The sequence below is a fragment of the Cherax quadricarinatus genome, chromosome 1, assembly GCF_038502225.1.
Source record: "Cherax quadricarinatus isolate ZL_2023a chromosome 1, ASM3850222v1, whole genome shotgun sequence".
Taxonomy (NCBI): domain Eukaryota; kingdom Metazoa; phylum Arthropoda; class Malacostraca; order Decapoda; family Parastacidae; genus Cherax; species Cherax quadricarinatus.
The window spans coordinates 28,915,336-28,939,666 of NC_091292.1; the positions used below are offsets into that span (position 1 = coordinate 28,915,336).

Genomic DNA, 24,331 nt, shown 5'->3' on the forward strand with positions numbered 1-24,331 from the left:
ATTTTAATTTAAATGAGGAGAAAAATCGACTCGGCATATGAACAAATCAGGAGACGAATGAGGTCATGGAACGGATTAAGTTTGTAAGCCGAGGTTCCAATGTGGTAGTACTGTAGTAATAAGAGCAAAGTCTAACCTTAGCAAAATGAAAAGTTCACTACTCCAGAGCTCAGTCGTGGCACCTTTACAGCAACACTAGCCACAGATTCCTATCATCCCTCATGGACGATTACAAAGTGATCATGAAAGGTGCCTCAGTAGAAGACGTGTAATAATTGCAAGCAGATGTAAACAAAGTCTTGCAATAGACATTGTAAAATAATGTGATGTTCAGTGGTGGCAAATTTCAATTGCTCAGGTGTGGAAAGAATGAAGGTACTGAAGTCAAATACTTTTTACAAAATACAGGAGGCCCATTTCATAGAATGAAGGAAGCATATAAAAGCCTTGGGTGTAATAATGTCAAATGACCTGTCATTTAGGGAACACAATAAGACAAATGCAGCAAAGACCAGAAAAAGGACAGCGTGGATATTGAAAAATTTTATTTCAGGATAAACAAGTCCATCGGTGACATAATTCAAACAAGCTGTGCTCTCATATCTAGAGTCTTGTTAGGCACTGATGGCTCAGTTCAATGCCGGAGAGATATCATGCATTGAACCAATAAAACATTTAAACCACTGGGAGCACCTCATAATATTTGTAATGTGCTTTCTGGAGCAGAAAGATACTTGAAGGCTTAGTCCTAAGCTTCACACTAGCATAACTTACTGGATTGAAAGATACTAGAGATAATATAAGATAAGCATATTGAAAGGCTGGGGTGCAATGAGCACAATAAGAAAACAGTGTGTAACATCCATGATCGAAGAGTCTTTGATCAACTACTTTGCAGATATCAGAAATTGTGCCAGGACAAGCATAGAAGAAAACTGGACCACTGCCTCTACACAGTACTAGATCAACCAGGCTGTGATGGCTAGGTGAGCCAGGTGCCTGTCAGCAGCAACATCCTGACTGAGCAGGCAATCAACAGGGACGATTAACCTCAGGCCAGTCTTCAAGAAAAAAAATATCGAAACTGATCATAGGTATATTGCACAAGTACACGAGTATAGGCCTGGAAATTTCCTTTCTAATTTAGAAGGCTTGGTCTGAAACTGAACTGTGGCAGAAATGAACCCTGGAACCATCAGCAGATACTATATACCCTGGTTTCGAAGCCATTTGACCAATATAATTTTATACTAAAGACACTAAAGAAAAATCAATAAAACAGTTATTTTGATGTCGGAATATTTTCTGCACAAATTTTTTTGTCAGTGGTGGGATTATGCTTTCATGGAGTTACCAGATTTCAGATTTTTACTGTGTTATGCAGCTGAACACAGAATTATCCAGAACACTCGAAGAAATTTTATTTCATATTTTATGAAATTTAAAAAAAATATATATATTTAAGAAAAAATTAAATCTTTTACCACAGTATGACTTGTTTACATTGCATTTCTGAAGGCATAAATTAAATAATTTTGTGTGAAAATAATACTTTGTTACAGCTCTTTATGGCTACTGGTTTAGATTTTTTAAGTCTGTAACTTGAAAATGTTTTGCTTCATAATGAGTGTTATAAACTGAAGTTGTTACATGTATTTTTCTAGTAAAACTATTTTGTTCTCTGTTGAGTTTATAGCATGTGGCCTTATGGTGTGATACGTCTAATGGAAATAAGCACTATCTTGGATGCTCACCGACTTATATTTCTTAATTTTCTCAATTTTTAACTTTGTATTTCTGCAAAACATATGAGGTAACATTTATTTTCAATGCTGTGTGAAAATACTTTTAGTTGAAATTATTAGTGGCTTGAGAGGCAGTACAGGAGGGCCCCGCTTATACAGCAAGTTAGGTTCCGAGCTACTGCTGTAAAGGAAAAATTGCTGTAAAGCAAAACATAGCCTTTTTTCACTTTCAAATACTTATGGAAGCCTGATAGTATATGATAGTGTAAACATGTTAAGTGAGCAATAGAGTTAGGCCTAAAAAATGCATATAAAGTACACACATTACTTACATTAAAATATTTTCATCCTTAGCTTATAGTGAGTGGTGAATATATTTATTGTAGGAAGTCTGAATAAATGAAGAATGGGTATAATTGAAAACCGCTGCATTAGCAAAATGCTGTAAAACAAAGCACTGTAAAGTGGGGCCTGCCTGTACTATTGACTTATCTACTCGAGCAATACACGGGATTTAGCATGTTAATACTATCGGTGTTGGCAAAATCCTTCTGCTTCATGGCCACATCTCTTCAGTAATACATATTAAAGCCTGATACCAAATAAGAAATAGTTACACTAAATACAGATACTCCTATATATCGTTACAATAATCACAGAGATGTTAGTAATTATATGCAAACTGTTCTTCCTAACCCCAAAATGCCTGTGTTGTTTAACAGTCAAGTTTATTCTTTAAAATGGTAGTGCATTTCATTTGAATACAGATGCAAAATTTTAACTACCATAATTCCTTGTTTTGCATACTTTAAATGTTAAGTATGATTGCAGTGCCAGTGCATTAACTTTGTCAAGTTTAACTAAGATGGTAATGTTGCATTGTTGGAAGACCTCTTATAGTTGTACATATATTTTGTATAGTTTATCAAGTAGCAATGCATATGACCATATCATATATGAATTGTATGTTAATGACTCACCATTGTATATTTGTATATATCATCTATAACATAAGAAATTCAGACATGTTCCTCATTGTACATGAGGAAATGTATGTGCAACAAATATAATCTATACTACAATATAAGAAATTCAGACACACGTTACCCATTGTACATGAGGAAATGCATGGTAACCTGTCACATACAAATTCTGACTCTCCATTACTGCCTTTTGCTCAGCCAAATAAACCACTAATAATAGCTAATCCCTAATCCATGTGGCTGCGTAGAACTTCTCCTCACCTGATGCTGACTACTTCCTCCCTTACAAGAATGTGAGGGTGAAAGATGCAGAGGAAGATGAGGGATCTGGGGGAGGTTCCCTTATCCTGAAAGAGTATAGGAGCTCCGGCCCTCTTGTGGAAATAATGGAAGACCAACAGAGGGTGGAGGAGGAGGTGGAGCTGGAATATGTTCCTATATGTAGGGTAAGATGCTTGCAGGGTTGGGTTAGAGCAGGTAATTAGTAGTATAGATGAATAGTGCCATAGCTTGTTCCTTAAAATTCTCATCCACACTTGTGGAATTTATAACTTGGTGCTGTAGTTAATTGTAATGATAGAAAATACTGAATGTTGTATTGTGTCTGCTCATGGTGTAGTTGCATGTGTAGGATACCTAATTTTGATTATATGTGATTTCATTTTTAGCTTAATTTTTAGATCATTATTAATTTGACTGACTCCTTGTATAGAATAATGTCAACTTCGTACTCATTACAGGTTGTGGCAGTGGATGAAGATGAAGATGATAATGGGAATGTAAGTTATCGCATAGATTCTACCAAATTTCATGGCCTGTTTAAGATTCATCCAAAGACTGGTGTAATATCTGCAAAGGCTGGATTGGATCCAAGGGAAGATTATGAATTCACGGTATGTTACTGCTAAAATTAAAATATATATGTGATGTGTGAATGCGAGTCTTTTTCTGGGCAAAATGTTGTAAAAACTAAAATGTATAGTACAGTTGAACCTCGGTTGTCAATTGCATTACATGTTGAATAAATTGGTTTTCGAAGTAGGTGTTCAAGAAAAACACGTCCTGGTTTTTGTAGTCTCTTGGTTGTTGATGGACAAGTTTTTGCAGTGGCCATCCATCTCTCTTTAACATGTACAAGGACAGTGTAATGTCTCAGTCTCAATTTAGACAAGTGTTAAAACGGAACTTGAAATGACCCTCACTGGACAGGTTTTTAGTGAGACAAAGAACCAGTGAGCCAGAAAAAGGTGTTATTTGTGAAAAGAGTCAAAGAAGAGAAACAACACCAGGACATTTGCCTGACATATTAAACCTTTCAGTGTTGTGACCCCTGCTAACAAACTTGCTCTCAGGGGTCAAAGAATTTTCGAAAAAAAAAAAAAAACGTTTTTTCTTATGAAATGTCTATCATTTCATAAGAAAGGTAATGAAACCAAAAGTTTGAAATTTGATGGAAAACTTACGAAATTATGCTCTTGCAAAGTTAATGGTCTTGGTGATATTTATGCATCGGCAATTTTGCCCACTTTGAGCTCTATTTTGGGCCAATTCCTTTGTTCCAGTTTACCAAACTCATAGCTGCTTCACTAGTACAGGTCGGCCATCACTAATCTGGCATCATCAGGACCTGTAGGGTGCCAGATTAGTGACTGCTGGATTACAGAGTGGTTAGGTTAGAATACACTTAACCCAAAGGCAATACAATACAATACAATTTTTATTTTTTTGCAAGTTTACATTGAGATTCTGTAGTTACAATAATGAGTTTCAGTGTAAAGAGAGCCACTATCATGCCATGGCATTATGGGCAGACTAAATTAATGGCTTACAGACTACTTAATACTAGAGAAATTGGTCATAGTTTAAGTTGTGCATAGTAAGTTTACTCAAGTTACAATCTGGGGATATTACATTGGAACAATTTGAAAGTATTTTGTAGATGGTGTATATCAATAGTAAATATTTAAGTTATATTATTGGAATATAATATTGAGCATTGGTGAAAGTAGGTTACAGTATGAGAATGTTACATTATGGTGTAAGGCAGTATAGTTTTGTACAGGTTGTTATACTACAATGTAGTATTATGTTATGTATGAACTTTGTGTAACTAAATTTTGAAGTGTTAAGATTTAAGGTAATTGGGAGATCTTTTTGGCATGTTTAGTTTAGGATGAGTAGATGGTTTTTGAGAAGAGTCTTAAATTGATGTTCAGATCGAGTTTATAGTATTTACTAGTAATGAATTCCAAATTTTGGGGCCCTTTATGTTTATAGAGTTCTTACACAGTGTAAGGTGGACACGGGGTACATCAAAAAGTTATCTGTGCCTCATGTTATGGTTGTGCGTCTTGCTAAGGTTAGTGAGGAGAATTTTGAGTGAAGGGTTTATGTTTGAGTTTAGTGTTCTATACATGTAGTAGGCACAAGAATAAGTATGGATGGAAGTAAATGGTATAAAATACCAGCACAATGGAAATATAAACACATATGCAGTATAATGTGATCCCTTATTGACAACGTTTCACCCACACAGTGGGCTTTTTCAAGTCACAAACAGATCCGTTTGTGACTTGAAAAAGCCCACTGTGTGGGCGAAACATTGTCAATAAAGGATCACATTATACTGCATATGAGTCTTGTGATGGGTGATCCATTTAGCATTATGTTAAGTGAAACATTTGTAGCTCTGTTTCCAAACTGAATGAAATAGGTTTTGTCAGTATTGAGTGTGAGCTTGTCAGTCATCATCCAGGTAGATACTTTCTGTAATTCAGTATTAACAGTGTTCGCCAGTATGACTGGGTTTGGGTGAGAGAAGACATATGTTGTGTCATCTGCAAATAATATGGGTTTGTGTAGTTATGATGCATTCATGAGATGATGTACATGAGAAAGAGGAGAGGGCCAAGGACACTTCCTTGTTTGACCCCCAACTGTAATTGGTTGTGTGGAAGAGTTAGCTCAGTTTGTGTACACATTGGCTTCTGTTACTAAGATATGACTTTAAGTAGTTGAGGGAGTGCCCTCTTATACCATAGTGTGTTAATTTAATGTGCAGCAAGTCATGGTCGACTGTATCAAAAGCTTTACATAAATCAATAAAGATTCCTAGCGGGACTTCTTTCTTCTCGAGAGCGGTGTATATTAGTTCTAGCATGGGTATAATAACATCATTTGTGCTTTTATTAGTCCTGAATAAAAACTGAGAGGGGTTGAGTATGTCTTAAGAGACGAGGTAGGAATAGATCTACCTATGTTGATATGTAGTTATTCAAGTCTGTTTGATCTCCTCGTTTGTGGATAGGGATGACCCTCGCTATTTTGAGAATTGACTGGAAGGTGGAGGATTCGATGGATTTGTGAAAGAGTATTGCAATAATTGGTGACAGTACTTGAGAAGCTTTTTTGTACATAAAAGGTGGTAAGTTATATCTCCTGCCTTGTTTTTGAGGGTGTTGATAATGCACGAAACTTCTGTTGGGTTGGTTGGAGCTAGGAATAGTGCATTTGGGTAGGTACCTGTGAGGTAGTCTGATGAATGGGTGTTTGAGCTTGGGATTTTGCTTGCTAGATTCTTAACTATGGTGGAGAAGAAAACATTGAGTCTGTTTACTGTTTCAGTTGGTGGGAGTAGGGGTTCATCTGATTTTGTTAATTTGAGTGTTTTGTTTTTGGATATCTTTTTAGTTCCTAGAATTTCAAATAGGGTTTTCAGATCTTTTTTCATATCACCTTTTATGTTATGTAATCTGTTCTCATAATACAATATTTTTTGACCTTTTTATCAGGTTGATAAGGATTGATGAGTAACGTTTAGAATAGTCTCTGGTTATTCGGCCCATTCTATACTGTTTTTCATATAGATGCTTTGTGTTAATGGATTTAAGGATGCTGGGTGTTAGCCAGGGACTGTTTAGTCTCTTAGCTGTGATCTGTTTAGTTTTTTGGGGGCAATGCTTGTTATAGAGATAATGTTTTTTTTTTTAGAAAATTATTGATGCATTCATCAGTATCTGTATATGTTTCTAGCTTATTATTCCAGTTGATGTTAATCATAGCTGTTTAAAGTTATTAACTGCTGTCTCCTTATGTAGTCTGAAGGTAACTTTAGTAGTGTTTTAGGGCAATTTACCTAGGTTGGTTATGAAGAAGGCAGGGTAGTGGTCTGTGGTGTTGTCTGTATTGTGCCTGATTTTAAAGGGGATATGGTGTTAGTCCAGATGTGGTCTATTAAGGAGACACTGGTCTCGGAGATTCTTGTGGGTTTTGTTGTTATTGGTAGCAACAAGCAGTTACTCATAGTGTTTGTGAATTCGGTTTCTTGTGGGTCCTGGTCATGTAGGAGATTTATGTTGAAATCTCCTGTGAGCAGTAAGTGGTCTTCATTCATGTGTGCATCAGTTATCATGTTTCCTAATTTGTCACTAAAATGGTAAATGTTTGACTGTGGTACTCTGTAGATGTTTATGACTATGAGAGGGTTTTTCCAGGTCTTTTGATTTAAATTTAGCTATTATATATTCTCCATGTTTGTCCCTTTTGCAAGAATTATTGATACATTCAAGTTGATCTGAATAGTATATAGCTGTTCCACCCCCTTGCTGGTCTGTCCTACAGTTGTGTATGGCTGTGTAACCAGGAATGGCATAGACATCTGTAGTACCAGGCTTTAGCCAGGATTCTGTGAGTGTGATGATTGACATACTGGTATGCAGGGAATTGAGTAATGCTGTAAGGTCATTGTAATGTTTGCTCAAAGATCTGACATTGTAATTAAAGATAGTTGTGTTATTATTGGCTCTGAGTAATGTCTTTGCTTAGTCTACTGTATAATAATTACAGTTGCTGTTCGATGTGTGTAAGTCATTTAATAAAAGGTTGATATCAGGATCAATGCTTGTAATCATATGATTGTGTGTGATTCTGTAACTAGACTTTTGAACAATGTATTATGTTGGACTTAATATTATGAAACTAAACTTATTTATCTTACTAGATAATGGATTTTTTCAAGTACATAATTTTTAAAACAAATGTTTTTAAAGAGATACTATTAACTCTTAATATGGTACAATTTTATGATTTAATATTGAACTGTTGTATTAATACTGAGCAATAATATTGAATGGTACTGGAAGTGATAATTAAAATTAATAGTCTGTAGGTTATGGTAGTCAAAAGAGAAAATAAAGAAACAAACTTAATACATAAAGAGTAGATTAAAATATGTAATTATATAGTACAGGGAAACTGCTAACTCTTATAATGGCACAAGTTTGACAGTATAAGCTTGCACTGGTTATCTGTTCTATAACAGTAGTTTAATGATAAGCAAGTAATGGTAAACTTACTTACGCATCGGCGATTTCACCTAATTTACGCCCTATTTTTGGCCCATTCCATTGGTCCAGTCTACCAAACTCATAGCTATTCCGCTAGTATTCCTTCTATTCTGTCGACTGAGTATAAGAAACTGCCCATTCACCTATTTCAAATACTTAATAAAATGGTCAGAAATTGACAGATTGGCCAATTTCACACAAATTTCAAAAGATGCCAATTTCAAAATAGGGTCCAGAATAAACAATGCAGACATTCCTGGCAATAAAATAACATTTTCTCTGTTCATTAGTCATGTCTCCAGAGTCTCCAGGCCCTCTTATATTACGCCTGCTTTCCATTTTGAATTTTTATTCACACAAAAAATAGAAAATATACTGTTATACTACTGCATTATTGTAATAATTATATAAATAATATCAGCTCATTTGTGAATGCATATTAGACCCACCAGTTGACATGGATGCATGATGTGATTTGTTTACTCTTGAACATTGGCAAAAATTGAACATTTCTTCTACTTTGAGCTCAATTTTAAGTTACTTTCAGTCCTGAAACCAATCAAAATCATCTCCATTTCTGTAAAATATCTTCCATTCTATCAAATGAAAGCAAGAAACCCAGACTGCAACCATAAAAACCATTTAAAAATAACTGCAAATTCCTTGTTTTAAACTAAAAACACAGCTGCATTTTTTTCTCATTATGCACTGCATGCTGAAGGATTTTTTTATATAGTGCACACTTACCACATAGACCCATTCTTTCATATCTAGGCCAAAATTTGCTTCTAACAGCTTATCTGAGTGAGCTGAGTTCATGGCAGCACCAACACTGACTTTAAAGCCATGATACGACAGGAACACGAAAAGGGTTAACAGAAGGTGACTCTCCTTCCAAACAGTAACAATACCTCTCCTCTCCTCTGCCTCCTGCTTCTAGTATGCCATTAGCTCTTCTCTGATATGTAATGGCCAGTTAAATTTCCAATTATTGTACAGTATTTCAGTTAAATTTAATTTAGTATTCATTTTTAGTTTCCCTGTGCTGTATAATTTTATACATTGTTTTATGTAGTAGTTAGTACATTAGTAATATATTATATTGTCACTTGGGGTCTGGAACAGATTATTCTATTTAGATTATTCTTTACGGGAAAAATTGCTTTGGTTGTTGTCCATTTTGGTTGTTGAATCGACATCTGGAACGAATTAAATTCGAAAACTGAGGTTCCACTGTATGTGGCGGAATTTAGAGAAAGAAGTTATCCAAATCTGATAACTAGAGATGGAAACTGCTTGCTTTCTAAAGAATAATTGAGGTTTAGTTCATTTGGTAATTTGAACTGTGATGTCCATGTGCTTCTGGGAAGACAGCTAGGGAAAGAATGATGGTGAATGCATTATCTTTCTTTGTGACAGAAACAACCAATTTATTAAAATGAAGCATTTAGTTTACCTGGAGAGAGTTCCGGGGGTCACTGCCCCCGTGGCCCGGTCTTTGACCAAGCCTCATATGTATAGTTTTTTAGAAGAAATTATTAATATTTTCTTGTAGTAATTTATGTTTTTAAAAGGTTCTTTAAAAAGTTTCACCTGTTTTTTGTATCTACTTTAAATATAGCATTTTGGATTGTGCTAAACACTATAGTGGAGAGAGAGATGTGGAGATCCTGAAGGCATTTCTAATACACTTCATTGTTTTCAAAAACTCCTAATTCAAGAAAGTTATTACACTTCTTTCAGGTCCAAGCAATAGATAATGGACGTCCACAAAAATCTAACTCGTGCTTGGTACTTGTTAACTTGGTGCCTATACTTAAAACATCTCCACACCCACCTGTTATTCGGGAGCAGCCAGAGGTTCGTGTGACGGTTCTGGAAAGTGACCCTATAGGTCACCATGTTACTCTGATTGAAGCTAATGATGATGATGGTGACCAACTCTGGTTTGATATTATTGGTAAGATTTGTCTCGTCTTAATATTTATATTTACAGTATTACAAAATGTAAATTAATCTAAGACATTGAATTTTTGCTGTACATTACAAAATTGTATGTTTCATGGAATGATGTAATTGTCACAAACTAAGAGAGGTCTACTTGGCTATCTACATGGTTTATATTTCTATATTTATAACTTCTCCTTGGTAGTAGGTTGGTAGACAGCAACCACCCAGGGAGGTACTACCGTCCTTCCAAGTGAGTGTAAAACGAAAGCCTGTAATTGTTTTACATGATGGTAGGATTGCTGGTGTCCTTTTTTCTGTCTCATGAACATACAAGATTTCAGGTACATCTTGCTACTTCTACTTACACTTAGGTCACACTACACATACATGTACAAGTGTATATATACATACCCCTCTGGGTTTTCTTCTATTTTCTTTCTAGTTCTTGTTCCTGTTTATTTCCTCTTATCTCCATGGGGAAGTGGAACAGAATTCTTCCTCCGTACGCCATGCGTGTTGTAAGAGGCAACTAAAATGCCGGGAGCAAGGGGCTAGTAACCCCTTCTCCTGTATATATTACTAAATGTAAAAGGAGAAACTTTCGTTTTTTCTTTTGGGCCACCCCACCTCGGTGGGATACGGCCGATGTGTTGAAAGAAAGAAAGATTTATAACTTCTTTCTGTGGAAGGTTCTGTACATTGCTAATAGGAATATCAAGTTGTGTGTATAATCTCTTATACTTAATACCAGTAATAAACTGTTAGATAACTTTTTACCCTATATGGCATATGTTTACATTCTTCTGTACAGTGTTTGCTGTCTCATGGCCCAGGTAATCATCAAGGAAGTTTGGCCTCAGGCCAGGCTGTAGGGAAGATGGGTAGAATGAAACCTATGGTAGGTATGTCATGGCTATGTCATAGCTCTACAGCTCCATCTGGAACAGCCTGCAAGAAAAAGCTGGCAAGAGAAGGTGGCATATGCCATGGTTTATGGTTCAAATGCTATGGTTCATTTTTTTATTATTCAGGTATTCTATATTTTGCATTCTTTCTCACTGAACCATTCATAGGAATCATACTAGAACTCAAAATACTGGAAGAAAGTGTCAAAGTGCTGAGCAGTGAGATCGGAACATCTGAAACTGTGTCATATTGTAGGCAATTTATAAAAATGGACTGCTAGAGAGACACCCAGAAATATCCATAGGCAGGGCTTGGCCTAAGTTTGTCTCCCTTTTAGCCAGAAAAATCATGATCATTGTATATGCATGCCCATGCATGAAAATCATGTGTAACATGACAAGTAACCATTTGTAATGAAGCACATGCATCAGGTACACAGTCACTGCTTTGGAGAAATACTAATGTCATGATTTAGAGAAGCATCTGGTCTAGATTTGGTGGCCTTTAGAAACATCTGTGTATGTTTTTCCTGTTAATATATTTATACCTGTTTGGGAAATAATATGCATACAACTAAAGTGAATAAAAGAAGACAGTTTATCATGAAAACTTGTGGTTTATCAAATAAAAATATAAATATTGATAGAAAATTTTAGAATTGATTGTTTTAGGGAGTTCTTGGTATGCAAAATTTTGCCTTTCAAGGAACACAAAAAAATGCATCCTACTGGCAACCATATACAGAGTTTGGTTCAAGCCAAAGGCTGTAAGTCACACAGCAAAGTCATCAGCAGTAAGCAATGTCAAATGGACAAAGCTCTGAACTAGTGGAATTCGTCTGCTGATTGGGAAGGCTACTGGACACTTAGAATGGTAGTACTACAGTATTGTACTATATAGTAATTTTATAGTATATGTAATTTACAGTAATTTTACTTAGCTTTCGTGATGGAGAGATGAGTTGTAAATTGCGCTGATTGATAGCGGTGACTAGAAATAACTTATTCAAAGTCACAGGAGCTGTAAAGCTCGAGTAGTGAAAATGCAGGTGACTGAGAAGACGCCAAACTTGACCTTTTTTATTAGTTCGAGTTTCTGCTTAACACTGAGAATCATACATTTCCTCTTGGCACCACCACTTGCTTCAGAAGTCACTGTTAATTGCACTTTACTTAATACATCAACAAGTCACATGACACACTGTAAATCCAGGGAAAATTGGAGACTGAATGATGAGTGTATGCATGAGCAATCACTGACACTAAATAGGCACAGGTGGCCTATGGCTCGAGGAACGATGAAAACAGACAGGTCCTAAGTGTGGACACACTGGCCTATACAGGACAAACATTGGAATCGTCAGACTTGGTCCGATGTTTTCAGAAGACAACTGGACATTATTGTTAAGAACAAAATCCATAATTATGGACTTTTACTCCTTTTATCCAATGACTCCAACGTTTGGTTGGCCAATGTTTTTTTTTTCTTAATTTCCAAAATCAGTTATATGGAGGTCCATTAATTAGGGGGTTTATTGCATAAATATACTTCTGCACATGCATACATACACGTATACATATGAAAGTGCATGTATGTATATTCAGAAATTCATACACACAAACATGTACACACATATACATATACGGTGGTACCTTGGTATACATCCGCTTTGGAATAAGTCCAACTTGGTATACATCCTGTTTGGATGCAAAAATTTTTGCTTGGTATATGACCTTTGTTTGGAATATGACTCGTGTGCTTTATCAGAATGATAAAGATGCCGCCAATGATTTTTTTTACAGAGTTTGGGGAATTTATGGAGGCTGAGGGTTTTGTTCCCCAACAAGTTTTTAGTTGTGACGAAATGGGCCTGTTTTGGAAGAAAATGCCTAACAGGACCTATATTACACAAGAGGAAAAGGCATTACCAGGACACAAACCAATGAAGGATAGGTTAACTCTCTTGTTCTGTGCCAATGCAAGTGGGGATTGCAAACTGTAGCCTCTACTGATCTACCACTCTGAAAACCTGAGGGCCCTTAAAAAACATAATGTGCAGAGAACTCAGTTACCTGTGATGCAGAGGTCAAACAGCAAGGCTTGGGTAACCAGAGAATATTTCAGTGAATGGTTTAATGTTGTTTGGGCCAAGTGTAAAAAGTTATTTAGAGGAGAAAAACCTGCCTCTGAAGGCCCTCCTCATAATGGACAGTGCTCCAGCTCACCCTCCAAGCTTGCAGGACTATGTGCTGCTGGAGTTTGACCTCATCATTGATAAGTTTCTCCCCTCTAACACGACTCCTCTCATTCAGTCCATGGATCAGCAGGTCATCAGTAATTTCAAGAAACTCTGCACTAAAGCACTATTCCAGAGGTGCTTTAAAGTTACCTTTGACACAGAGTTAACCCTGAGAGAGTTTTGGAAAGATCACTTTACTATCGTCCACTGCGTAACTCATTGACAAAGCCTGGCAGGAAGTCTCATACAGAACAATGAACTCTGCTTGGAGAAATTTGTGGTCGGAAGCTGTGGCTGAAAGGGACTTTGAGGCTGTTTCTATAGTGGAGGATATTGTCTCTCTGGGCAGGTCCATGGGTTTGGATGTGAGTGATGGTGATGTGGAGGAGTTAGTGGAGAGGCACAGGGGAGAGCTGACCACTGAGGAGCTGCAGGAACTTAAGAAAGAGGAGCACAAGACTAAGATGCATGTACTCTCTTCAGGCTCAGAAGAGGAGATAGAAGAAGGCCCTACTTCATTAATCAAGGAAATCTTTGCCAAATGGATGGACGTCAAAAACTTTGCAGAGAAGTACCACCCCCACAAAGCCCAAACAAGCCATAATAGCATTGTCTGGAATGACTAGACAATGTCACATTTCCGAAACATCCTGAGGAGAAGGCAGAAACGAAACAAAGTTCTTTGGACAGATTTTTAGTAAAAGTCAAACCTGGTGAGCTTCAACCTGGTCCAAATAGGAAAAAGAGACAGAAAAAAGAAGGGGACTCTCTTTCAGCAAAGTAAAGTGACGTTAAATTTGCATTTATTTCATCTAATTCTTTCAGATTTATCTATGTATTTTAGTATTAAGCAGTGTTTAAATTACATATTTTAGTATTAGGCAGTGTTTAATTTATTTATACAACTCCATCAATGTATAATATGCCAATAACAATAGGATTTTTTTTAATCGTTTTCCTTATATTTCTTATGGGAAAATTAGTTCTATATACGTCCTGTTTGGTATAAGTCCAAGGTCCTGGAGCGGATTAAGGACGTATACCGAGGTACCACTGTATTTATATTTTGCTGAACTAAAATACCATCCTATATTCCTTTTACATACATTGAAGTAGAGGAGGCTGGACTTATGGTATACAGCCTCTCCTCACTTAATGACTGAGTGCCATTCCTAAGAGTAGGTCGGTAAGCGAATGGGTCATTAACCCTTTTGACTGTTTCAGTTGTATATATATACGTCTTATGCGCCACTGTTTCTGACGTATTTATATGCGTAAATTCTAGCAGCTTCAAATCACGCGGGAGAAAGCTGGTAGGCCTACATGAGAGAGAATGGGTCTTGAGTAGTGGGTGTGCACCCTGTGAAAAAAATCTGGGACTCAGTGGTGCATTGTGGGAATGCCATCTTGGTAGTCCATTTTCACCATGCCTCGGCGGATTGGAGGTCTTTTGTTCCCAAGTGATAGCTCTAACAGCAATGAAAGCGTCAGTGAAAGTGAATTCCAGGGTTTTCAAGTGGGTGTGACCGAAAACAGTGCCCAGGATAACGTAATTAGTGATGAAAACCCAGATGACCCACGACCTTCCACCTCTGGTGCTGGGCCGGCTCGTTCACATTCACCTGTACCAGGACGAAAGAGGAAACTATTTGCCCGTGTACAAGGCTCAGATGTGAGCAGTGAAAGTGATAGTGATAGTGATTTCAAAGCTATTGAAAGCAGTTCTAATTGCTATAGTGAGGGTGAATATTCCCCAGCGAAGTGGCAGTATGTACGACGTAGCATGCAGTCTGGTAGTGTGCCATATGCTGTTCCAAGGGGAAGGAGTAAATCTCGGAGCACATCCCGTGGCTCTACACCACGACATGATAGTGAAGATGACGATATTTTTATGATGGGTATGAATGATGTGAGTGAGGCAGCAGGTGGTGGTGGTGATAGTGATGGTGACACGAGTCATGTGGCACCAGCAGCGGGCCATGCTACTACCGACGCTGCTAACTCTGCACAACTACAACCAGCCTCACCCAGCCCCACGCTCCCACAACCTGCACAACCACAACTTGCACAACCACAACCGCATTTCAATATCCAGAAGCCACCAGCAGACCCCATCTGGGATTGGCAGGAAGGTGACGAGTTTGTTCCCAATCCCCATGACTTTGATGAAACACAAAGTGGAATACGGCCATCATGTACACTTGGGAACAATGCTACTGAACTGAAATGCTTTCAGTTATTCTTCGATGAACCCCTGATGGACATTATTGTCAGGGAAACCAACACATACTATGAGTACACCATGGCAAATACAATTCTCTCACCAAGGTCACAGCTACACCAGTGGAAAGACACAACTGTGGCAGAGATGTACCTGTTTTTTGCCACAATAATGCTTATGCCACATGTGTATAAGCACACTGTCACCACATACTGGGCAACAGAATGCCTGATTTCAACCCCAGGTTTTAGTGACATTATAGGTGTGAATCGTTTTCTGATACTATTGCGTATGTTACACTTTTCAGACAAAACAAGGCCTGATAGAAGCGACAGGTTATATAAGATCAGAAATGTGTTTATGTACCTGAAAGAAAAGTGTTGCATGTATTTTTATCCCTTCAGGAAGCTTGTTATTGACGAGTCTTTGATTTTATTCAAAGGAAGACTCTCATTCAAGCAATACATACCAAGCAAGAGGAAACGCTTTGGTATAAAGTTATTTGTACTGTATGATTGCAAAAGTGGTCTCGTTTTGGATATCATTGTGTACACTGGCAGTATTACATTGAGAGATACCATGAAGTTATTGGGTATCTCTGGTAATGTGGTTATAACAATGATGGAACCATATCTTGGTAAGGGGCATATATTATATACTGATAACTGGTTCACAAGCCCCATACTCAGTGATTTCTTGTGAGTGAACCTGACAGATGTGCGTAGTAATCGTAAACATATGCCAAGGTTCGATGCTGGCACTCGCAGAGGTGAGGTGCAGGCCTTTGCTGCCAGTGACATCATGGCATTTCGGTGGCATGACAAATGTGATGTCACATTGTTGACATCAGTTCACCGAAATGAAATGGCACACACTGGCAGGCACAATAGAGAGACCAATGAACCCATTCTAAAACCTGCAGCTGTTATGGACTACAACCTCAATATGTGCTTAGTGGACAAATGTGACATGCAGATTGGGTTTGCTGATTGTATACACAAGAGTTATAAGTGGTATATGAAACTTTTTTTCCATCTTCTTGATATTTCCATGCTAAATGCTTATAACATATACAAGTTGAGGACCAACAACAAACCAGAATATGGTGAATTTTGTTTGTCAGTCATCAGACAAATAATCACCAAGTACCAAGGAGCAACACTTGCAATAGACCAGCACCCACAAAATTACTAACACACGCCATCTCATTTGAGGCCTGGTGATCACTACCCCATACAACTGCCTCCTACTGCTTTCAAGAAAAAGTCCCACAAACACGCAGAGACACTCGTTTTATGTGTGAGGAGTGTCAAGTACCACTCTGCATATACCCATGTTTCAAAGAGTTCCATAAGCTGCAGCAGTTCTAGAAAAGTGTTCAGTGACTGTACATATGTATATATATTATGGAACAATAGTAATAAACAATGTTTTGTATTGTTTGTGTAAACAAGTTTTGTACACAATCTAATAGTGATAATGTTTGTTCAGTTATTGTGTTGTAAACAATGAGTGTATATTTGAACAATGCACCTTACTTTGGTCTCACAGGCCACATAAGTTACTTAGAAAAGAAAAATATTGGAAAATACAAGAAACCTTTGAATTGGAGTAAATAAAAGAATGCCGGGTGGGCGACATTCGCTGCTGTTGTCATATGCCGCTCATTTTCTGCCAACTTTGCACCTCTGTATCTCGGTAAGTACTGATGGCAAAAAATTTTTTTTAGGCTTTAAACACTCAGTAAAATAATCCTAACATTTTGGTAAGAATTGTTTTTTTTTTTTTCGAATATTTTGCGACATAGAATGACAGTTTCAGAAAGGGGCCTGCGACAGTCAAAGGGTTAAGTGAGGAGGATATTGTACTGGTAGTACGTTTGTGTCAGCCATCTTTCAATAGTTTTGTAATGTCACCTTTGCACCATTTATAACAATTTTAGTATATTTTTCAATGTTTATACTGTATATTGTATACTGTAATAAACAGAATAGAGTAAATCAGCTCTAATATACATTACTCAGGTTTGTATATTGGTCGGAGAGGTGGTCGTAACTCCAAGCGGTCAGTAAATGATCATCTCATCTCTCAATACTAACCAAAACAACTTCAAATCAGTTATTATATTATATTATATGACCTCTAATCTATTAAACACCTGCCAATCCATGAAATATTACTGCTTGAACCATTATTGTAATATTGTTTGTATTATGTCAACTTCAAGATTATTATTTGTATAAACCTCCACCTTGACTACCTCGCATTAATACTAAGATTAAATAAAGATTTTAATAAAAGTTAACCACTCTTATCTTGTTTAGATTTAAGTACATGTAGTTATTATGTACTAGGATTAATTAGTCTGCCCAAAATGCCCTGGTATGATAGTGGCTTTCTTTGTACTTTGCAAACAAAATTGTAATTACACTTTGTAATCTTTACAAAGAAATAAATCTTTTACTTTACTTTTTATGTTGCTAAGTGAGGAGTGACTGTATTGGGATATCTTTCTCTGATCATGCAGTGACCGAAATACATATACATGTAGTTTTAAGTCAGGATAGATTACATAAATCTATAGAAATATATATTTAACAATAAAGAACAGTAAAAAAGAAAAATCCAGGTGACTGATTGTCACCAGGTAATTTGCACTATTATTGCTCATGATGTGATAATGCATTGGAATGAATTATCCTCTGTTGATTTTTTGTAATGTGAAGAGGCTATGAAACTCACTGACTCATTTGCCTTAACCCCTTGACTGTCGCAACCCCCAATCCTGAGGTGTCTCCTGGTGTCGCAAAATTTAAAAAAAAAATTATTTTTTCTTATGAAATGATAGAGAATCTTTTCCCGATTGTAATGACACCAAAAAAAATGAAATTTGATGGAAAACTGACGGAATTATGCTCTCGCGAAGTTAGCGACGGCGCTGTTTACAAATCGGCGATTTCGCCCACTTTGAGCCCAATTTTCGGCTAATTCCATTGTTCCAGTCATCCAAACTCATAGCTATTTCTTTAGAACTCCATTTTTTTCTATCGATTGAGTACAAGAAACTGCCCATTTACCGATTTCAATTACCTAATAATGTGGTCAGAAATTTGCAATTTGGCCAATTTCACGAAAACTAAAAAATATGACAATTTCAAAATAAGGTCCAGAATGAACAATGCAGACATTCCTGGCTCTAAAATAACATTTTCTTTGCTCATCAGTCATGTGTCCAGGCCCCTCTGATATTACTCTTGCTTTCTATTTTGAATTTTTATTCAAACAAAAAATTGAAGACTTACTATTATGCAGACTACTGCAATACTGTAATAATTGTATAAATAACATCAACCCATTCATGACTGCATATTAGAATGGCTAATTGGACATTTATTGGACAATGGCATCATTTGTTTACTTTTGAGCATTGGCAAAAATCAAACATTTCCCCTACTTTGAGCTCCATTTTTAGGTTCTTTTTATAGTAAATTCAATCAAAATCACCTCTATTTCTATAATATGTTTTCCATTCTATCAAATGAGACCAAGAAAACGAGAATACAACCATAAATACTATACGAAAATAGACCACAAAGTCGGCATTTTAATTAAAAAAAACGGTCGGAGTGTTTTTTTTCTCATTATGCACTGCGTGCTCCAGGATTTTTTTTATATGGTGCACACTGACCACACAGACCCATTCTCTCACATGTGGGCCTACCAGCTTTCTCCTGCTTGATTTGAAGCCGCTAGAATTTATGAGTATATATACGTCAAAGACGGTACCTCGTAAGACGTATATATACGGCCGCGACAGTCAAAGGGTTAAATGTTTTGTTAGTGTACATGACTGTGTGTAAACTTCAAACTATATGTAGTATAGTACAGCAATAAATTTACTGGACAGTAATAGAAATACGTTTGTGAAACCACAATTGACTTGGGCTTAATAATCCTTGGATTATATTAGCTACTTCCCTTTAGTGTTGTGAAAAGCTATGCTTCCCAGTTAGTTATGGCAAAGAAGGAGGCCTTAATATGCTTCGACTTGGACCAACAAGTGTATCTTTATTTTCATTAATTTCTTTCCTCATCCTACCATACCACCCACCTCACCCACTGTATGTGCTCTTACCATGATTATCAACAAATCACAATAAATTAATGATAACTGTGTAACATACATTAAACTTTTCATTCTGCCTTTCATTGTATCAACAACAACTGTGTTTTTCTGCTGAATAAATAAATGAAATTTGTGTAGCACACTTGTGATCTTGTATAAATTTTCAGGTGGCGACATTGAGAACATGTTCACTGTCGGGAGGGATACTGGAAGTGTCATGGTGGCTGGGCATCTGGATGCTGAACTAAAGTCTCTCTACAACTTAACTATTTCTGTTACTGATGGAGTTCATGTTGTTACAACTCAGGTAATGATTAGTATTATGTATGGATGTAATTATTAGTACAGTGGAACCTCAAAAATCGAACTGCTCCCAACTCAACCAATTATGTAAGTGTATTTTTGTAAGTGCTTTTATAAGTGTATTTTTGAGGGTCTTGAATGGTCTAATCTAATTTACATTATTCTGGACCGAAGAAAGTTCGATATTTGAGGTTCCACTGTAGTATAATGATCACAGGAAAGCAATAAACCCACGAGAGTCATGCAGTCTCTAGGGAATGAGAAGCAGTCAGGTTTTTTTTTAAAAAGAATTCCCCCCAAAATGCTGACAGATGTGTGTATAAGATTCCTTGTAAAATTTGCAATGAAGTTTATTACAGTCAAACTGGTAAAAGTCTCGAACTTAGATTAAAACAACATAAATATAGCATTAGAACTGGACAAGATTCCAAAGCTCTATTTATTCATGTGAGAGATTTTAACCATCCAATTGATTTTCAAAACGTTGAGAAAGTTGTATCAAGCAAGTCCATGGTTGACAGAAATATAATTGAATCTTGTTTCATAAAAAGCAGTTTTGAAAATAATATGAATATTTCCTTTGGTTTATATAAATTAGATTCATTTATAATTAATAAAATTTGGTTAGAGTTTATTAATACATTGGACAAATAATAAACCTTATTTCTTGGGTAGAATATTTTGTTAGTGGGATGTCATGAGGACCTGTCTAGTTGGACCAGCGGACCTACTGCAGTGTTCCTCTTATGAGTCTGGTATTGTCCCGCGTCAGGTGTTTCTTTGTTGTGGGAATTGACTGTGAGGTGTGGTCTAAGCCCTTTAATTGCCTTCCTTTGATGTATTGCTTTCATAGTTTCTTGACAATGTGAGTAGTCACAAAAGCGCTTGGAATTTCACTACTCTTTCACAGTGGTTGTTTTGCAAATATATATATATTCTAGGCAGTAGGTTGGTGGACAGCAACCGCCCAGGGAGGTACTACCGTCCTGCCAAGTGATTGTAAAACGAAAGCCTGTAATTGTTTTACATGATGGTAGGATTGCTGGTGTCTTTTTTCTGTCTCATAAACATGCAATATTTCAGGTACGTCTTGCTACTTCTACTTACACTTAGGTCACTAAACATACATGTACAAGCATATATATACACACACACCCCTCTGGGTTTTCTGCTATTTTCTTTCTAGTTCTTGTTCTTGTTTATTTCCTCTTGTCTCCATGGGGAAGTGGAACAGAATTCTTCCTCCGTAAGCCATGCGTGTTGTAAGAAGCGACTAAAATGACGGGAGCAAGGGGCTAGTAACCCTTTCTCCTGTATAAATTACTAAATTTGAAAAGAGAAACTTTTGTTTTTCTTTTTGGGCCACCCTGCCTCGGTGGGATACGGCCGGTTTGTTAAAAGAAGATGTATATATATACAGTAGGGCCCCACTTATAAGGTGGGTTAGGTTCCAGGCTATCGCCGGAAAGCAGAACGCCATTTTTTTCATTTATAAATGCATATAAATGCCAGACAACAAGTTTACACTAAATAATACTTTCATCATCATTCAACACTCTCACCTCACTCACACATAATCACTGTTTTTGCAGAGGTGCTCAGAACACAACAACTTAGAAGCAAATACGTACCTATAAAGATACACAACATATCCCTCCAAACTGCTAATATCCCGAACCCCTCCTTTAGAGTGCAGGCATTGTACTTCCCATTTCTAGGGCTCAAGTCCAGTTATATAAAATAACCGGTTTCCCTGAATCCCTTCACTAAATATTATCCTGCTCACACTCCAACAGCTTGTCAGATCCCAAATACCATTTGTCTCCATTCACTCCTATCTAACACGCTCACGCACGCTTGCTGGAAGTCCAAACCCCTCGCCCACAACACCTCCATTACCCCCTCCCTCCAACCATTTCGAGGACAACCCCAACCTGCCTTCCTTCCCCTACAGCTTTATACGCTCTCCATGTCATTCTACTTTGATCCATTCTCTCTAAATGACCAAACCACCTCAACAAACCCTCTTCAGCTCTCTGACTAATACTTTTAACTCCACACCTTCTCCTAATTTCCACACTCCGAATTTTCTGCATAATATTTACACCACACATTGCCCTTAGACAGGACATCTCCACTGCCTCCAACTGCCCCCTTGCTGCAGCACTTGCAACCCAAGCTTGACACCCATATAAGAGAGTTGGTAACACTATACTTTCATACATTCCCTTCTTTGCCCCCATAGATAACACTTTTTGTCTCCACATATACCTCAATGCACCACTCACCTTTTTACCTTCATCAGTTCTATGGTTAACCTCATCCTTCCTAAACCCATCCGCTGACACATCAACTCCCAAACATCTGAAAACATTCACTTCTTCCATACTCCCTCTCTCTCTCCAATGTGATATCCAATTTTTCTTTATCTAAATTATTTGATACTCTTATCACCTTACTCTTATCTATGTTTACTATGTAGTAGGTTGGTAGACAGTAACCACCCAGGGAGGTACTACCATCCTGCCAAGTGAATGTAAAAGGAAAACCTGTAGTTGTTTTACATGATGGTAGGATTGCTGGTGTCTTTTTTCTCTCTCATAAACATGCAAGATTTTGGGTATGTCTTGTTACTTCTACTTACACTTAGGTTACACTACACATACATGTACACATTTATGTATACACACTCATCTGAGTTTTCTTTGATTTTATCTTAATAGTTCTTGTACTTCTTGCTTTTCCTTTTAAATCCATGGGGAAGTGGAATAAAAATCTTTCCTCCATGAACCATGTGTGTTGTAAAAGTCAACTAAAATGCTGGGAACAATGGGCTAGCAACTCCTTTTCCTGTATAGCCTACTAAAAAGAAAAAGAAGAAAAGCATCAAAGTGAGATGTTTGAATGTGTGTGGATGTTGAGCGAATGATAAGAAAGAGACAACTGTGGATGTTATGAATGAGAAGAAGCTGGATGTCCTGGCTTTAAGTGAAACAAAGCTGAAAGGGGTGGGAGAGTTTCAGTGGGGAGAAATAAATGGGCTAGGTCAGGGGTTTCAAATAGAGTTAGACTAAAGGAGGAGGAGCAGTAATGTTGAAGGATAAGTTACGGCAGGAAAAGAGGGAATATAAATGTATAAATTCAAGGATTATGTATAGTAAAATAAGGGTTGGATGTGAAAAGTGGGTTATAGTAAGCATTTATGCACCAACAAGAGCTCTTCACAAAAATTAAGGTATTCCCTTGAAGGGTAATTGTGTTGTTGCAAATCTTTAACCATATTATACTTGTGGAATAGATGGCATCTTCATAATACTTATATAATATTTTCAAAGATATTTTTCATATTGTAGATGAACGGTTCAAAGAACTGACACGTTGTTAAATTAGACACGTGTCTAATTTAACAACGTGTCGGTTCTTTGAACCATTCATCTACAATACTGTCAGACACTGCAACTTCTTGGGATCTTAATGCTTAGGAATTCTTCACTTTCCTAACCCTTGGGCACGACCTACTTCCATATTGGACAAATGTGACACCACCTACGACTGCTGCACCTCTCCTGCCATACGGTTTATAAGCTGCTTCTCCGCTCATATGCCATATTCTATTCAAGATTGATCGACTGATCACATCAACTCAAGGTTGAGGGACTGATTACCTCATTCTCCTCCTGTTCTTCAAGTTTATCCTTTGTATGGACTGATGAAGCCAATTTGTGGCAAAACGTTTCCTCAATAAAGATACCCAAGAGTTGCACATGTGTCTAATTTAACATATTTTTCATAAATTATTTTTTCAATTACAGTTAATTGTGTCAGTGTTGGATGTGAATGACTATCGACCAGCATTCTCTGCACCCAACTATGAAGTTGAGGTGGGAGAAAATACTGCCCCAGGTACTACCATCTTCACACTCACTGCCTCAGACCCAGATTCTGATCAACATCTAACATTCACCCTCATCAATACTGCCCATACTTCTTCAGCAGCAAAATTCAGAGTCAGCCCAATGAGTGGTGACATTGTTCTTTATGAACCATTAGACAGGTAATATTTTATGCCATAAGGTTTACTTTATTAGTTATTCACAGAAGAGATACTTTTATAGCTTATTTATAATTCAGAGGTTGGCAATTTTTTTTTTTTTTTTGGGTATTACCCCTAAACTTGTGTATAGCAAAATTCCCCACTAGACTTTTTTTTTTAAAAGTCCACAGAATCTGGAAAGCACATGGAGCATTTAAATTCAAAATAGTTTATTGAATCCATATTAATGGAGAATACAGTCATACAAGCTGAAAAGTATTTATTATATGTGATAAAGCAACTTTAAAAATAAAACACTACATTAACAATATAATAAAATGAAAAATAAACTGCATCAAATAAAAAATAGTAACAGACAAATTTAATAAAAATCTCATTAGGGAACTAAAGAATTTTGTTGAAAACATTTTCACTTCAGGTTTTGGAGAAATAATGATGTTTCATTTTTGATACATTAAA

General features: G+C 36.9%; 1 protein-coding gene across 9 annotated transcripts in view; it reads left to right on the forward strand.

Annotated features, from left to right (window-relative positions):
- Positions 1 to 24,331, forward strand: part of kug (FAT atypical cadherin kugelei) — a 913,302-nt gene that overhangs the window by 677,352 nt on the left and 211,619 nt on the right. For 8 of the 9 annotated variants that reach the window (XR_011394610.1, XR_008406862.2, XM_070104239.1 and 5 more), the window contains exons 7-11: positions 2,977 to 3,174; positions 3,469 to 3,621; positions 9,817 to 10,033; positions 19,683 to 19,822; positions 23,631 to 23,872. Coding sequence is in view for 7 of the 9 variants with exons in the window: in XM_070104239.1 (XP_069960340.1) it covers positions 2,977 to 3,174; positions 3,469 to 3,621; positions 9,817 to 10,033; positions 19,683 to 19,822; positions 23,631 to 23,872 (950 nt within the window). In the remaining 2 variants the exon portion in view is untranslated. The remainder of the gene's footprint in view (positions 1 to 2,976; positions 3,175 to 3,468; positions 3,622 to 9,816; positions 10,034 to 19,682; positions 19,823 to 23,630; positions 23,873 to 24,331) is intronic. The other variant, XM_053775130.2, reaches the window with a different exon arrangement.